This window comes from Salvelinus sp. IW2-2015, linkage group LG18 (assembly GCF_002910315.2).
Source record: "Salvelinus sp. IW2-2015 linkage group LG18, ASM291031v2, whole genome shotgun sequence".
Taxonomy (NCBI): Eukaryota; Metazoa; Chordata; class Actinopteri; order Salmoniformes; family Salmonidae; genus Salvelinus; species Salvelinus sp. IW2-2015.
In genome coordinates this window covers 47,883,769-47,901,406 of record NC_036858.1, presented here as the reverse complement: position 1 = coordinate 47,901,406, position 17,638 = coordinate 47,883,769, and the positions used below count along the sequence as shown (strand labels likewise).

The following is a 17,638-nucleotide window of genomic DNA, read 5'->3' as shown; positions in this document are numbered from 1 at the left end:
CACCTCAAGCACTGAGATGCAGTGCCTTACACCGCTGCGCCACTCAGGAGCCCCTATGTCCGACATCAGTGCGTTCAAGACAACTGGGAACTCGGGGAAAAAAATATGGAAAAATAATTTTGACCGGTCATCCAACTCAGAATTTCAAGTCAGAAACTCGGGCATCTTTCTAGAACTCGAGTTCCAGGTTATCTTGAAAGCCCCACAACTTCTCCCACATGTTGACCGCTGACATCATCTTCTAAGGAAATTAATTAAATATTTTATTTTATTTGTCCCATGCTTCGTAAATAACAGGTGTAGACTAACAGTGAAAGGCTTAGTTACATGCCCTTCCCAACAATGCAGAGAGAAAAATATAGAATAATAGTTAAACGAGGAATACATACACAATGAGTAACGATAACACAGAGTTTCTAAACCCAGAGGTGCAACATCGCAAGACATCTGGAAATGCTTGCGAAGCAGACCAAACAGACCAGGCCAGGATCAAATCAAATCAAATTTGATTGGCCACACACACATGGTTCAAATCAACAACAAAAAATGGTCACTTGCGCCGAATACAACAGGTGTAGACCTTACAGTGAAATGCTTACTTACAAGCCCCTAACCAACAATGCAGTTTAAAAATACAAATAAGAAAAATAAATATTAAAGAAACAAGTAATTAAAGAACAGCGGTAAAATAACAAAGCAAAACTATATACAGGGGGTACCGGTACCGAGTCAATGTGCGGGGGTACCGGTTAGTCGAGGTAATTAAGGTAATATGTACATGTAGGTAGAGTTATTAAAGTGACTATGCATAGATATTAACAGAGAGTAGCAGCGGAGTAAAATGGGAGGGGGCAATGCAAATAGTCTGGGTAGCCATTTGATTAGATGTTCAGAAGTCTTATGGCTTAGGGGTAGAAGCTGTTTAGAAGCCTCTTGGACCTAGACTTGCCGTGCGGTAGTAGAGAGAACAGTCTATGACCAGGKTGGCTGGAGTCTTTGACAATTTTTAGGGCCTTCCTCTGACACCGCCTGGTATAGAGGTCCTGGATGGCAGGAAGCATGGCTCCAGTGATGTACTGGGCTGTACGCACTATCCTCTGTTGTGCCATGTGGTCGGAGGCCAAGCAGTTGCCATACCAGGCAGTGATGCAACAAGTCAGGATGCTCTTGATGGTGCAGCTTTAGAACCTATTGAGGATCTGAGGACCCATGCCAAATATTTTCAGTCTCCTGAGGGGCAATAGGTTTTGTTGTGCCCTCTTCACGACTGTCTTGGTGTGCTTAGACAATGTCAGTTTGTCGTGATGTGGACACCAAGGAACTGGAAGCTCTCAACCTGCTCCACTACAGCCCCGTCGATGAGAAGGGGGGCATGCTCAGTCCTCCTTTTCCTGTAGTCCACAATCATCTCCTTTGTCTTGATCACGTTGAGGGAGAGGTTGTTGTCCTGGCACCACACGGCCAGGTCTCTGACCTCCTCCCTATAGGCTGTCTCGTCATTGATCAGGCCTACAACTGTTGTGTCGTCAGCAAACTTAATGACAGTGTTGGAGTCGTGACTGGCCGTGCAGTTATGGGTGAACAGGGAGTCCAGGAGGGGACTGAGCACGCACCCCTGAGGGACCTCTGTGTTGAGGATCGGCATGACGGATGTGTTATTACCTAACCTTACCASCTGGGGGCAGCCCGTCAGGAAGTCCAGGATCCAGTTGCAGAGGGAGGTGTTTAGGCCCAGGGTGCTTAGCTTATTGATGAGCTTTGAGGGCACTATGGTGTTGAACGCTGAACTGTAGTCAATGAATAGCATTCTCACATAGGTGTTCCTTTTGTCCAGGTGGGAAAGGGCAGTGTGGAGTGCAATAGAGATTGCATCATCTGTGGATCTGTTAGGGTGGTATGCAAATTGGAGTGGGTCTAGAGTTTTTGGGATAATGCTGTTGATGTGAGCCATGATCAGCCTTTCAAAGCATGGCTGCAGACGTGAGTGCTACGGGTCGGTAGTCATTTAGGCAGGTTACCTTAGTGTTCTTGGGCACAAGGACTGTGGTGGTCTGCTTGAAACATGTTGGTATTACAGACTCAGACAGGGAGAGGTTGAAAATGTCAGTGAAGACACTTACCAGTTGGTCAGCGCATCCCGGTAATCCGTCTGGCCCTGTGAATGTTGACCTGTTTAAAGGTCTTCTCACATCTACGGAGAGCGTGATCGCACGATCGTCCAGAACAGCTGATGCTCTTATGCATGTTTCAGTGTTACTTGCCTCGAAGCAAGCATAGAAGTAATTTAGCTCGTCTGGTTGGCTCGTGTCACTGGGCAGCTAGCAGCTGTGCTTCCCTTTGTAGTCTAAGAGTTTGCAAGCCTTGCCACATCTGACGAGCATCAGAGCCGGTGTAGTACGAGTCGATCTTAGTCCTGTATTGATACTTTGCCTGTTTGATGCTTTGTCGAAGGGTATAGCGAGATTTCTTACAAGCTTCCGGGTTAGAGTCCGCCTCTTTGAAAGCGGCAGCTCTACCTTTTAGCTCAGTGCGAATGTAATCCATGGCTTCTGGTTGGGGTATGTACGTACAGTCACTGTGGGGACGACGTCCTCGATGCACTTATTGATGAAGCCAGTGACTTATGTGGCGTACTCAATGCCATCGGAAGAATCCCAGAAAATATTCCAGTCTGTGCTAGCAAAACAGTCCTGTAGTTTAGCATCTGCTTCATCTGACCACTTTTTTATAGACCGAGTCACTGGTGCTTCCTGCTTTAATTTTTGCTTGTAAACAGGAATCAGGAGGATAGAATCATGGTCAGATTTGCCAAATGGAGGTCGAGCTTTGTACGCGTCGCTGTGTGTGGAGAGGTCTAGGGTGGTCTAGAGGTCTAGGGTGGTCTGGAGTTTTTTTTCCCTCTGGTTGCACATTTAACATGCTGATAGAAATTTGGTAAAAACAGATTTAAGTTTCCCTGCATTAAAGTCCCCGGCCCCTAGGAGCGCCGCATCTGGATGAACGTTTTCCTGTTGTAGCGGCTTTCGTCGTTAGGTGGAAGAGAGGAGGACCAAATTGCAGCGTGGTACGTTTCCATATTTATTGGAAACACTTAACAACATGAACAAAACAATAAACAGAAATGAAACTAACGACGCTACAGACCTGAACATGTGAACATAGAGACATCGAATGCAACGAACAGGAACAATCACCCACAAACAAACAGTGAGAACAAAATATATATACCTAAATATGGTTCCCAATCAGAGACAACGTAAAACACCTGCCCCTGATTGAGAACCATATCAGGCTAGTTGACAACCCTAAACCAAACATAGAAACACATAACATAGAATGCCCACCCAGCTCACGTCCTGACCAACTAAACAAGACTGAACAAAGGAAATAAGGTTAGGAACGTGACACCTGTTTGCTTATGGCGGAATGAGTGCGGTCTTAGTGCCAGCATCGGTCTGTTGTGGTATGTAGACAGCTATGAAAAATACAGATGAAAACTCTCTAGGTAGATAGTGTGGTCTACAGCTTATCATGAGATACTCTACCTCAGGTGAGCAAAACCTTGAGACTTCCTTAGATTTTGTGCACAAGCTGTTTTCTTACAAATATACATAGTCCGCCACCCCTTGTCTTACCAGATGCCGCTGTTCTATCCTGCCGATACAGCGTATAACCAGCCAGCTGTATGTTGATAATGTCGTTGTTCAACCACAACTCCGTGAAGCATAAGATATTACAGTTTTTAATGTCCCATTGGTAGTTTAATCTTCCTCATAGATCGTCGATTTTATTTTCCAATGATTGCAAGTTAGCTAGTAGAATAGAAGGCAGTGGAGGTTTCTTCGATCGCCTACGAATTCTCAGAAGGCAGCCCGACCTCCGTCCTCTTTTTCTCCGTCTTCTCTTCGTGCAAATAACGGGGATTTGAGCCTGTTCCCGGGAAGCAGTATGTCCTTCACGTCGGGCTCGTTAAAGGAAAAAAAGCTTCTGCCAGTTTGTGGTGACTATTTGCTGTTCTGATGTCCAGAAGTTATTTTCTGTCATAAGAGACGGTAGCAGCAACATTATGTACAGAATAATTWAAAAAATACAAATAAAAACAATGTCAGCCATCTTCTCCGGCGCCTTGATACAGTGGGGAGAACAAGTATTTGATACACTGCCGATTTTGCAGGTTTTCCTACTTACAAAGCATGTAGAGGTCTGTAATTTTTATCATAGGTACACTTCAACTGTGAGAGACGGAATCTCTTGTTTTAGATTCCGTCTCTCATAGTTGAAGTGTACCTATGATACAAATTACAGACCTCTACATGCTTTGTAAGTAGGAAAACCTGCAAAATCGGCAGTGTATCAAATACTTGTTCTCCCCACTGTACATGGTTAGCAGATGTTATTGCGAGTGTAGTGAAATGCTTGTGCTTCTAGTTCCGACAGTGCAGTAATATCTAACAAGTAATCTAACAATTCCACAACAACTACCTAATACACACAAATCTAAGTAAATGGATGGAATAAGAATATATACATTTAAAAATATGGATGAGCGATGACCGAGCGGAATAGGCAAAATGCAAAAGATGGTATAAAAATACAGTATATACATATTGGATGAGTAATGCAAGATATATAAACATTATTAAAGTGGCATTATTAAAGTGATTAGTGATCTATTTATTAAAGTAGCCAATTTATTTCAAGTCTGTATGTAGGCAGCCTCTCTGTGTTAGTGGCGGCTGTTTAACAGTGATGGCCTTGAGATAGAAGCTATTTTTCAGTCTCTCGGTCCCAGCTTTGATGCACCTGTACTGACCTCACCTTCTGGATGATAGCGGGGTGAACAGGCAGTGGCTCGGGTGGTTGTTGTCCTTGATGATCTTTTTGGCCTTCCTGTGACAACGGGTGCTGTAGGTGTCCTGGAGGGCAGGTAGTTTGACCCTCGGTGAAGCGTTGTGCAGACCGCACCACCCTCTAGAGCCCTGCGGTTGTGGGTGGTGCAGTTGCCGTACCAGGTGGAGATACAGCCCGACAGGATGCTCTCAATTGTGCATCTGTAAAAAATGGTGAGGGTTTTAGGTGACAAACTAAATTTCTTCAGCCTCCTGAGGTTGAAGAGGTGCTGTTGTGCCTTCTTCACCACACTGTCTATGTGGGTGGACCATTTCAGTTTGTCCGTGATGTGTACGCCAAGGAACTGAAAACTTTCCCCCTTCTCCACTGCTGTCCCGTCGATGTGGATAGGGAGGTGCTCCCTCTGCTGTTTCCTGAAGTCCACGATCATCTCCTTTGTTTTGTTAATGTTGAGTGAGAGGTTGTTTTCCTGACACCACACTCCGAGTGCCCTCACTTTCTCCTTATAGGCTGTCTCGTCGTTGTTGTTAATTAAGCCCACTACTGTTGTGTCGTCTGCAAACTTGATGATTGAGTTGGAGGCGTGCATGGCCACGCAGTCATGGGTGAACAGGGAGTACAGGAGGGGGCTGAGCACCCACCCTTGTGGGGCCCCAATGTTGAGGATAAGCGAAGTGGAGATGGGCCGCCCCAAGTGGAGATGTTGTTGCCTACCTTCACTCCCTGGGGGCGGACCGTCAGGAAGTCCAGGACCCAATTGCACAGAGTGGGGTTGAGACCCAGGGCCTCAAAGTTAATGATGAGCTTGGAGGGTACTATGGAGTTGAATGCTGAGCTGTAGTCAATGAACAGCATTCTTACATAGGTATTCCTCTTGTCCAGATGGATAGGGCAGTGTGCAGTGTGATGGTGATTGCACCGTCTGTGGACCTATTGGGGTGGTATGCAAATTTAAGTGGGTCTAAGGTGGCAGGTAAGGTGGAGGTGATATGACCCTTGACTAGTCTCTCAATGCACAGAAGTGAGTGCTATGGGGTGATAGTCATTTAATTCAGTTACCTTTGCATTCTTGGGTACAGGAAGAATGGTGGCCATCTTAAACCATGTTGGGACAGCAGCCTGGGATAGGGGGAGATTGAATATTTCCGTAATATGTCCGTAAACACACCAGCCAGCTGGTCTGCACATGCTCTGAGGATGTGGCTAGGGATGACGTCTGGGCCGGCAGCCTTGCGTTGCGAGGGTTAACTCGTTTAAATATCTTACTCACGTCGGCCACGGAGAAGGAGGGAGCTGGAAGCAAGACCGTGACATGGCTGATTTTCTTTTTGTAGTCCGTGATTGCCTGTAGACCCTGCCACATACTTCTCGTGTCTGAGCCGTTGAATTGTGACTCCACTTTGTCCCTATACTGATTTGGGGTTTAAGAAGTCAATGAGAGAAGGGAAAAATTCTTCCTTAGTTGTTCATTTTCTCTTCAGTAATTTAACATAGTATAACTCCAACTTCATGAAAATGACAAACTGACATGTTTGAATTTTCTTCAAAAACAACTTTATATGGAAGGAGTACCTTTGATTTGACGGCCTGCATATGCGCAGATCAACGCGAGGCAACCATTAGACCTGATRAAGTGTTTCTGCACATGAGCTTAGCTTGCCAATTTCACCATTACATCGCCTACAAGCGTGATTGGGGATTTCTATTGGAGAAGCAGTTTCTGCCTATCTTCATATTGTATGGTCTKTGATGATAGCTTGGCTATATACACGGGGTACCTGTACCGAGTCGATGTGCAGGGTACGAGGTAATTGAGGTAAATATGAACATATAGGTAGGGGTAAAGTGATTAGGCAACAGGATAGATACTAAACAGTAGCAGCAGCGTATGTGATGAGTAAAAATAGCTAATGCAAAGAGGGTCAATGCAGATAGTCCGTGTAGCTATTTGGTTAACTATTTAGTATTCTTATGGCTTGGGGGTAGAAGTTCAGGGTCGGGTCCTATTGGTTCCAGACTTGGTGCATCGGTACTGCTTGCTGTGCGATACCAGAGAGAACAGTCTCTGACTTGGGTGGCTGGAGTCGTTCAACATTTTTAGGGCCTTCCTCTGACACCGCCTGGTATAGAGGTCCTGGATGGCAAGGAGCTCGGCCCCAGTGATGTACTGGCCCGTACGCTCTACACTCTGTAGCGCCTTGCGGTCAGATGCTAAGCAGTTGCCAAACCAAGCGGTGATGCAGCCAGTCAAGATGCTCTCAATGGTCCAGCTTTAGAACTTTGAGGATCTGAGGGCCCATGCCAAATCTTTTCAGCCTCCTGAGGGGGAAGAGGTGTTGTCTTGCCCTCTTTACGACTGTGTTGGTGTGTGTGGACCATGTTCATTTCTTAGTGATGTGGACCCCGAGGAACTTAAAGCTCTTGACCCGCTTCACTACAGCAGGTGGAGAACTCGATAACAGCATTTCCGGCAGTTAAATGTTACAAAACATTATTTATAAAAATATCTATATTGAATTATTAGTGTGTATGTACTGATACTGCAGTTCATTTATAAGAGTTTATCAATGAGTATGTTTACATGCACAGTAATAATTAGACAAATTGATTTTGAAAGTAAGCATTTTTTTCAATAGTAATGTAAACACCATACTCTGTATCTTAATCGGCGTAAAATCTAAATTGAAGTAAGCATAAAACACCTGCCTGGTTTTCTGATCTATTAGGACATGCGTTCCATAAAATATGCTTCCCAAAAATAACATGGTCACTGTGGTAGAACGTTCATTTGAGTTGATTATTTTCTGCATTTGTCACGGCTGTTGAAAGGAGAGGACCAAGGTGCAGCGTGGTGAGCGTACATTTTCTCTTTATTGATAAAAATGACACCGAACAAAACAACAAACACTACAAAACCTAACCGTGAAGCTACAGGCTATGTGCCCTAAACAAAAGTCAACTTTTCACAAACACAGGTGGAAAAAAGAGCTACCTAAGTATGGTTCTCAGAGACAACGATAGACAGCTGCCTCTGATTGAGAACCACACCTGGCCAAACACAAAGAAAACATAGAAATAAAGAAACTAGAATGCCCACCCTAGTCACACCCTGGCCTAACCAAAATAGAGAATAAAAACCTCTCTATGGCCAGGGYGTGACAGCATTCATCAAAGTGCCATCAGGTAGCCTGATTTCAGATGTGTCCATGGAAACCGAATTATTCGGGAAAGCATGTAAACATTTTAATCAAACTATTATATTAATCGGACTATCCACCAAGGGCGTAACTTTGGTTTTAGAAGTGGGGGGGGGACATAATTATTATTGTTTATTTTTTATCCAGTCGGATAAACACTCCAAACAGCCTACCCGACCAGGATAAAAATGCAATTTTAGAATGTGGGGGGGTACATGACCCTCCTGTCCCCAGTGAAAGTTGTACCCCTGCTATCCACAATAATAGCATTATTGTGTGCATGTAACCATAGGTTTTTTGCAAACCAGCTGAAAATAAGTCAGGTCTCCAACCCATTCTACTGTACATTTTCTTCAATATGGGAGATATCATGATATCTTCTATCTTGATAACATATGAATCCACTAAAACTATGCATTCTTCTTCTGCCATAAATCAGACTTTCGTTTGTTAAATGTAGATCGCGTGCTACATGGAAACGGTAAAGCAACATTGCCCGGAACCAGAGAAGAAGATGCACTTGGCCTCAACAATTATTATTACAGTCTATGGCAGGAATCATCAACTACACTGAACAAAAATATAAACCCAACATGTAAAGTCTTGGTGCCATGTTTCATGAGCTGAAATAAAAGATCCCAGAAATGTGCAGTTTTGTCACACAACGCCACAGATGTCTTAAGTTTTGAGGGAGCGTGCACTTGACATGCTGACTGCAGGCATGTCCACAAGAGCTGTTGCCAAAGAATTTAATGTTCATTTCTCTACCATATGCCGCCTCCAAAGTCGTTTTAGAGAATTTGGCAGTACATCCAACCAAGTGTAACCACGCCAGCCAAGGACCTCCACATCCGACTTGTTCACCTGCGGGATCGTCTGAGGGCAGCCACCCGGACAGCTGATGAAACGGAGGAGAATTTATGTCTGTAATAAAGCCCAGTATAGATTCAACCGTGGGGGATTTTTCGATGGTCAGACTGCAAATTGACCGCAAGAATCCCAAACAGATATAATATTTGACTAAAACATAATAATTTAAAACTTTGCTTACATTTGTATACAATCACATATATCTCTCTATTGTGTGTGGGAATACTTTGKAACAGATTTCCAAACTTAAAATCACTTGGAGCTGATTTGCTGATGTTTTTACAGTCTTTTATGTCCCCCCCCCCAAAAAAAAATGCATACTTTGGGGGGCCCAATAAAATCACCTACGGGCCGCCAGTTGGCGAACCATGGTCTATATGGCCTCAACCTACATCAAATATATATATATTTTTTAATAATATTTTTCTTTCTTAACACGTGTGGTGGCTCTCGTTCATTGACATCATATCCGGTCTGCTTGTGTTGTTTTTCCTGCCTGGCGGAGGGAGTGGGGATGTACTGACGGCTGGGAGGAAGAGAGGAGCGACAAGAAAGCCTTGGGAAGAGATAAGATAGAAAGGGAAAAGGTCCTGGGTTCCACCGTCCGTCAGGTTAGGCATCAACCACCTACAGATTGCAACACCGTCTGACCAGTCACTAAACCGGGGGTGAAATGTCGTCGTCTACCAGTCGTCAGCTTAGCGAAAGCAGGGCCATTCCAACCAGGACGGTGTTGATCAACGATAGAACACAGCTACCTCATGATTATTGCACCACCCCTGGAGGCACTTTATTTTCAACAACTCCGGGAGGTAAAATCAACCCGAACCGATAAATTGTATCTTATTACTGATATGATGTATGTTTCAGCAACTGTCGCCATTTCGCTATGCACTGTCGTGCATTGTGGCCTACAGTAGCTAGACCGATTGCATGTCAAGGCATCCTCCAAGCGTTCAAAACAAAAACAAAGGTTTGCTCAGACCCTGCGGTCACCTTTGGCAATGTGATTGGTTGGTGTTCAACGCAATGATTCTGAATCATGTTGGCTACATTTGTAACAGTGCAATATGTTATTTATTACAATGCCTTCAGAAAGTATTCAACCACCTTGCCTTTTTCAAAAAAAAATGTTACAAGGTGAGATTAAAATGCATTTCAATGTCATTTTTTCGTCAACGATCCACACAAAATACTCTAGTGTTAAAGTGGAATTCAATTTCGAACATAAAAAAAGAATATATATACAGTATATACAGTGGGGAGAACAAGTATTTGATACACTGCCGATTTTGCAGGTTTTCCTACTTACAAAGCATGTAGAGGTCTGTTAATTCTTATCATAGGTACACTTCAACTGTGAGAGACGGAATCTAAAACAAAAATCCAGAAAATCACATTGTATGATTTTTAAGTAATTCATTTGCATTTTATTGCATGACATAAGTATTTGATCACCTACCAACCAGTAAGAATTCCGGCTCTCACAGACCTGTTAGTTTTTCTTTAAGAAGCCCTCCTGTTCTCCACTCATTACCTGTATTAACTGCACCTGTTTGAACTCGTTACCTGTATAAAAGACACCTGTCCACACACTCAATCAAACAGACTCCAACCTCTCCACAATGGCCAAGACCAGAGAGCTGTGTAAGGACATCAGGGATAAAATTGTAGACCTGCACAAGGCTGGGATGGCTACAGGACAATAGGCAAGCAGCTTGGTGAGAAGGCAACAACTGTTGGCGCAATTATTAGAAAATGGAAGAAGTTCAAGATGCCGGTCAATCACCCTCGGTCTGGGGCTCCATGCAAGATCTCACCTCGTGGGGCATCAATGATCATGAGGAAGGTGAGGATCAGCCCAGAACTACACGGCAGGACCTGGTCAATGACCTGAGAGAGCTGGGACCACGTCTCAAAGAAAACCATTAGTAACACACTACGCCATCATGGATTAAAATCCTGCAGCGCACGCAAGGTCCCCCTGCTCAAGCCAGCGGCATGTCCAGGCCCGTCTGAAGTGTTGCCAATGACCATCTGGATGATCCAGAGGAGGAATGGGAGAAGGTCATGTGGTCTGATGAGACAAAAATAGAGCTTTTTGGTCTAAACTCCACTCGCCGTTGTTTGGAGGAAGAAGAAGGATGAGTACAACCCCAAGAATACCATCCCAACCGTGAAGCATGGAGGTGGAAACATCATTCTTTGGGGACCTTTTCTGCAAAGGGGACAGGACGACTGCACCGTATTGAGGGAGGATGGATGGGGCCATGTATCGCGAGATCTTGGCCAACAACCTCCTTCCCTCAGAAGAGCATTGAAGATGGGGTCGTGGCTGGGTCTTCCAGCATGACAACGACCCGAAAACACACAGCCAGGGCAACTAAGGAGTGGCTCCGTAAAAGCATCTCAAGTCCTGGAGTGGCCTAGCCAGTCTCCAGACCTGAACCCAATAGAAAATCTTTGGAGGGAGCTGAAAGTCCGTATTGCCCAGCGACAGCCCCGAAACCTGAAGGATCTGGAGAAGGTCTGGATGGAGGAGTGGGCCAAAATCCCTGCTGCAGTGTGTGCAAACCTGGTCAAGAACTACAGGAAACGTATGATCTCTGTAATTGCAAACAAAGGTTTCTGTACCAAATATTAAGTTCTGCTTTTCTGATGTATCAAATACTTATGTCATGCAATAAAATGCAAATTAATTACTTTAAAAATTCATACAATGTGATTTTCTGGATTTTTGTTTTAGATTCCGTCTCTCACAGTTGAAGTTACCTATGATAAAAATGACAGAGCCTCTCACATGCCGTTGTAAGTAGTAAAACCTGCAAAATCGGCAGTGTATCAAATACTTGTTCTCCCCACTGTATATATTTTATTATAATAAAATATAACACTAATATATCTTCATTACATAAGATTTCAACCCCCTGAGTCAATACATGTTAGAATCACCTTAGGCACCGATTATAGCTGTGAGTCTTTCGGGGTAAGTCTCTAAGAGCTTTACACAACCGGATTGTACAATATTTGCAAATTCTTCAAGCTCTGTCAAGTTGGTTGATGATCATCGCTAGACAGCCATTTTTATGTCTTGCCATGGATTTTTAAGCCGATTTAAGTCCAAAACCTTAACTAAGCCACTCAGGGACATACAATGTCGTCTTGGTAAGCAACTCCAGTGTATATTTGGCCTTGTGTTTTAAGTTATTGTCCTGCTGAAAGGTGAATTTGTCTCCCAGTGTTTGTTGGAAAGCAGACTGAAACAGGTTTTCCTCTAGGATTTTGCCTGTGCTTAGCTCTATTTCTTTTTATCATAAAAAAAACTCCCTAGTCCTTGTCGATGACATTCACACCCACACCCATAACATGATGCAGCCACCACCATGCTTGAAAATATGAAGTGGTACTCAGTGACGTATTGGATTTTCCCCAAACAACGCTTTGTATTCAAGACAAAGTTCATTTCTTTGCCACCTTTTTTGCAGTTTTACTTTAGTGCCTTATTACAAACAGGATGCATGTTTTGGAATATTTTATTTTCTGTACAGGCTTCCTTCTTTTCACTCTTTTCACATGTATCAATGTTGTTGATACATCCTCAGTTTTCTCCTATCACAACCATTAAACTCTAACGGTTTAAAAGTCACCACTGGCATCATGGTGAAATCCCTGAGCTTGTTCCTTCCTCTCCGGCAACTGAGTTAGGACGCCTATATCTTTGTCGTGACTGCATGTATTGATACACTATCCAAAGTGGAATTAATAACTTCATCATGCTCAAAGGGATAGTCAATGTTTGCAACAACAACAAAAAATTCACCCATCTACCAATAGGTGCCTTTTGCAAGGCATTGGAAAACCTCCCTGGTCTTTGTGGTTGAAATGCTTGACTCAGGACCTTTTTACATTTGAGTCATTTAGCAGATGCTGTTATCCAGAGCGACTTACAGTGCATTCATCTTAAGACAGCTAGGTGGGAGAATCACAGTGATAATAAGTCAAATGTTCCTCAAAGYAGCTATCAGCAAAGTCAGCGCTAGTAAAGGGGAAAAGAGTCAAGTGCGATCGTTAGTTCACAAAAACATTTTTTCTTACCTTACAGAAAATGTAATGTGTGGGGTACAGAAATTAGGTAGTCATTCAAAAATCATGTTAAATACTATTATTGCACACATAGTGAGTCCATGCAACTTATTATGGGACTTAAGCACATGTTTACTCCTGAACTTATTTAGGCTTGCAATAACAAAGTGTAATTATTGACTCACGACATTTCATTTTTTATTAATTAGTAAAAAAATCTTACAACATATTTCCACTTTGACATTATGGGGTATTGTATGTAGGCCAGTGACACAAAATCTMATTTTAATCCATTTTATATTCAGACTGTAACACGTGGAAGGCCAGAGAGGACAAATTAATTTAAAAAAATTGTTCCCTCGTTATGTCGATCACAACGTATTTATCTTATCACTACATAACAAAAGTTGTTTTGCGAAGATCACAAGATAATCAAAAGTACCATGCATCATCCATTCATTTGTTCAGATGCAAAATAACAACTTCATCAAGGAGCCCTATGGCTTTGTTGAGTGCAATGTGGGGCATTTGAGCCCTGAATGATACCTGACAAGCAGCACTGTCTCCTAAGCTGCGTGCCGCCCCCAAGACCACAGTCAATCGCATGCAAGGAACTACAGAGCTAACCTGGCTAGTTTTGTGAGCTAGCTAGATAGTCTTGTTAGCTAGCTTGTTATCTATGCTGGTTGTTAGCTTGCATAATTGATATGTGTATAATTATAAGGGATGCTTCATGTTTGTGGGTAATATTTACATTGGGTGAGCCCCATGCCTGACAGGCTTATCCGATTAAATTTCAGCCTCAGAGGCTGATAAGTCAGGAAGCTGCCTTAGAGGCTGTTTTTATAGGCAAGTCTTATTGCAGGTAGATTAGCTGTGAAAGTGCTTTATAGCCATATGCATATCTGATCCAGGGGGTGAGCTCTATTCCTGGCAGGCTGATCAGATTCAATAGCAGCCTCAGCAGCTGATGTCAGGATACTTGTAGACTGTTTCATGTGTAAGGCTCCTTGCAGACAGCCAACTAGGTAGCATCCTGCCTCATCAGCCTCTGAGGCTTCTAATGAATCTGATCAGCCTGTCAGGAATAGAGAGCACCCAGTCTTGATCATATAGATAATGCATCCTGACTGCTAATCTGCCTGCAAGGAGCTTTACCTATGAAACAGCCTACAAGGTAGAATCCTGACTTATCAGCCTCTGAGGCTGCTATTGAATCTTATCATCCTGTCAGAAATGGAGCTCACCCACTCTGTACATTTTAAATATTATCTATAAAACATAAAGTGTCCCGTACAATTATAAACATATGTTATGAAAGCTAACAACCAGCATATATAACACGCTAGCAACAAAGGCTAACTAGCTAGCTCGCTCACAAGACTAGCCAAGTTAGTTACATTGTTGCTTCCATGCGGTTGACTGTGGTCTTGGGGGTGGCATACAGCCTGGGAGACAGGGCTGCCTGTTAGGCATCGTTTGGGGCTTAATTGCCCCACGAAGGCTCAGATGCCCCATGAGCTCTTGGCTCAAGATAAGACATTTAGCTTGTTAACATTCTAACTTATAAACTGATAATGAGTGCCAAACACAAATGAAAGCATGATGTTAGGATTAAATGTACCATCCCTTAGTGTAGCAATCAATAAAAACATATGCGCTGATCCACCATGGGCTCTGCCTCCTCAGCCATACTGTCAATCATCAATGCGTCTATTTGTATTTATAGAGTTAATCTTGTGATCTTGACAAAAACAACTTTTGTGATGTCGTGATCATGAGATAAATAAGTTGGATTCTCAACATAATGAGGGTATATATTTTTTTTAATTCATATGATCTCTGGACTTCCGTAGTAACACAACAAAATGTGGAAAAAGTGAAGGGGTGTGAATACTTTCTGAAGGCACTGTAGGTAGTTACAATGTATTCATATATTCATACATGCATGGCTGGTTTGAGGAAGTATCTGAATTTCATTGTCCCAGACAGTGCTTTTGCATTTAAATAAATATTGCACTTTTATTGAAATAATGTTTATAGAAAGTTAAGGCCTCTGCTTTTTGTTTACAGCTTTTTGTTTGACGATACTGTAAACAATTATCCCAGCATCTGATGTAGGTGCCTAGGCCATGTTGTACATGACACGCCATCTTTTGATTAAAATGGGTATTTACAGTAAATATGTAACGAACTAAACAGGTTTATTTCTATACATTCGATGGTTGTAACTAATATGTCAGATGTTATTAAATAATCACTCTCCTCTATCATAGGGACCAGGATCATCTACGACCGTAAGTTCCTATTGGACCGGCGTAACTCCCCCATCGCCCAGACCCCCCCGGCCCATCTGCCCATCATCCCCGGGGTGACCAGCCTCAACGTCCTGACCGAGAACAGAAGGAACGAGGCCAACAACCACATCAAACCCCACAACAGTCATGGCAAGACAGCCACCGGTCAGTGGGTGCCATATCCTCTGACTACTGTTGTCATGCCATACAACATGCTCTCTCTCTCTCTGTAGTCCATGTCAACCATGTTTTATCATGGAACCCCTGAGTCAAATTAGTAATAACAAAGGTATTACACCCCCTGCTTTAGAGTACAGATGACATTGTATTTGTGTTCTTGTGTTTTAAAAGGTGAGGATGCTCAGTTTGAGATGGACATCTGACCTCACCTGAGGAACCACACCGGAACAGAAGAAGAAACAAACCTGGTTCCTGTGCTGTGCGCCAGTGGCTTGGCTTGTAGAAACCAATGTTGTGAGCTCTCACAGCAGCCATCTTCTTTAGCTCTCTGTCTCGCCGTCACTGGGTGTGATGTATGTAAACCACGCAGAAAAACTATACCATGTAATACGTTAACTGTACGGCCAACTTGGCCCCATACTGTGGCTCTGTTTCAATGTCCATGCTAGCATACCACTTAGAATGAAGCAATGTATTTGACATGCATCCTAAGTGGTATGGTAGTGTGGATATTGGAATGTAGCCTGCATGTGTTGTTGCCAACTCTTCTATCGTTGTCAAGCCATAGTTTGGCATGACAATGAAACACAAAGAGGAGTTGGCTACAATACAAACTGACTGGGCTACCAGGCTATGGCTAACCCTGAGACCTAGCGGAAGACTCTGCAGGTCTATTTGAATAGGTCTCAGGGTTACCAACTGCCGTATATGTATTGTATGTACTTCAGCCACACAACAAGGAAAAGAGTCTAAAGGTAACCAGAGATATTCTTAACCATTAACAAAATGTAGACGCCCAAGTCAAGGCAGTAATCTAAACTGACCATTCTGTATGTGTCCTTAATACCAGAGTACACTGTAAACAAAGCCGTCTTTACTGCTTTAGACATTTTATAATGGGGCCTAAGAAACTGTACAACATCTACTACTTTGTAGATCAAAGTACTGGCCTTAGAATCCTCTGTCAAAGGGATTGATATTACTTATCCTTTTCAGAACCTTTGTCATTGTTTGGGTAAAATGTTCATAAAAAAAACAAAAATGGATATGCTCTTACCTGYCTGTTTTGTAGTCCGTTAGTTACCAGCAATTAAACTCATAAGGGATGATGTGACTGATTTAAATTCTAATTAGCTGAGAATTTCATCATCATTCCAAGCCTTGAATATCTATCCATCACCAATACAAGCCTGACTTTGTTGCGTTTTGGGTCTTTCTGGTAAAGGATTTTATAAAGATTTACCATTTGGAWAACTGGCTTTCCGTTTGTGGTCATGGTTTGATAGATTTGCAAAATTAAAGGAGAAAATGAGTTTATACATTATTTCAGGCTATTCTAAATGTTAAACATAATCCGATAATTACTAAATAAATTTGAATTAGCTATATGAATGGTTTGTATTTTGTCGCAAAAGAGATTTGAAACTACAAACCTAACTGCTGTTCTAATTTGAATTAACTTCATTTTTGGGAGAAATTTCAATGCCAGTGGACACTGTTACAGCAAGATCAATAAAGTTCCTTATGATGAGGATTATGCTGKTCTCCCTGTTTTGTCTGTACACATGGTTTCACATGTTTGTGATCACATTGATAACAAAAGTACACGAATGTCCAACACATTTGTCTTCTACTTTATCCCAGTCCCAACCCCTCCAAAAGACAGATATACACACAGAGAGGAATATACATACATCCAGTTGCTTTGAGCAGGTGTTGGAGATTAGAGTGTACACAGTATGTTCAATAAAAAGAAAAGACTCCACATACTGCAATCTATTTTCCCAGGTGTGTTCAATGTCACACTGCATACAGTGGGGAGAACAAGTATTTGATACACTGCTGATTTTGCAGGTTTTCCTACTTACAAAGCATGTAGRGGTCTGTAATTTATCATATGTACACTTCAACTGTGAGAGACGGAATCTAAAACAAAAATCCAGAAAATCACATTGTATGATTTAAGTAATTTGCATTTTATTGCATGACATAAGTATTTGATCACCTACCAACCAGTAAGAATTCCGGCTCTCACAGACCTGTTAGTTTTTCTTTAAGAAGCCCTCCTGTTCTCCACTCATTACCTGTATTAACTGCACCYGTTTGAACTCGTTACCTGTATAAAAGACACCTGTCCACACACTCAATCAAACAGACTCC

The 17,638-nt window shown here is 42.7% G+C and overlaps 1 protein-coding gene across 1 annotated transcript; it reads left to right on the top strand.

Annotated features, from left to right (window-relative positions):
• The first annotated feature begins 9,393 nt into the window (after positions 1-9,393).
• eif4ebp2 (eukaryotic translation initiation factor 4E binding protein 2) lies at positions 9,394-16,334 on the top strand. Its single transcript, XM_024008171.2, has 3 exons — positions 9,394-9,730; positions 15,278-15,463; positions 15,650-16,334. The coding sequence occupies exons 1-3, from the start codon at positions 9,592-9,594 to the stop codon at positions 15,679-15,681; spliced, it is 357 nt and encodes a 118-aa protein (XP_023863939.1). The 5' UTR covers positions 9,394-9,591; the 3' UTR covers positions 15,682-16,334.
• Positions 16,335-17,638: the final 1,304 nt, after the last annotated feature.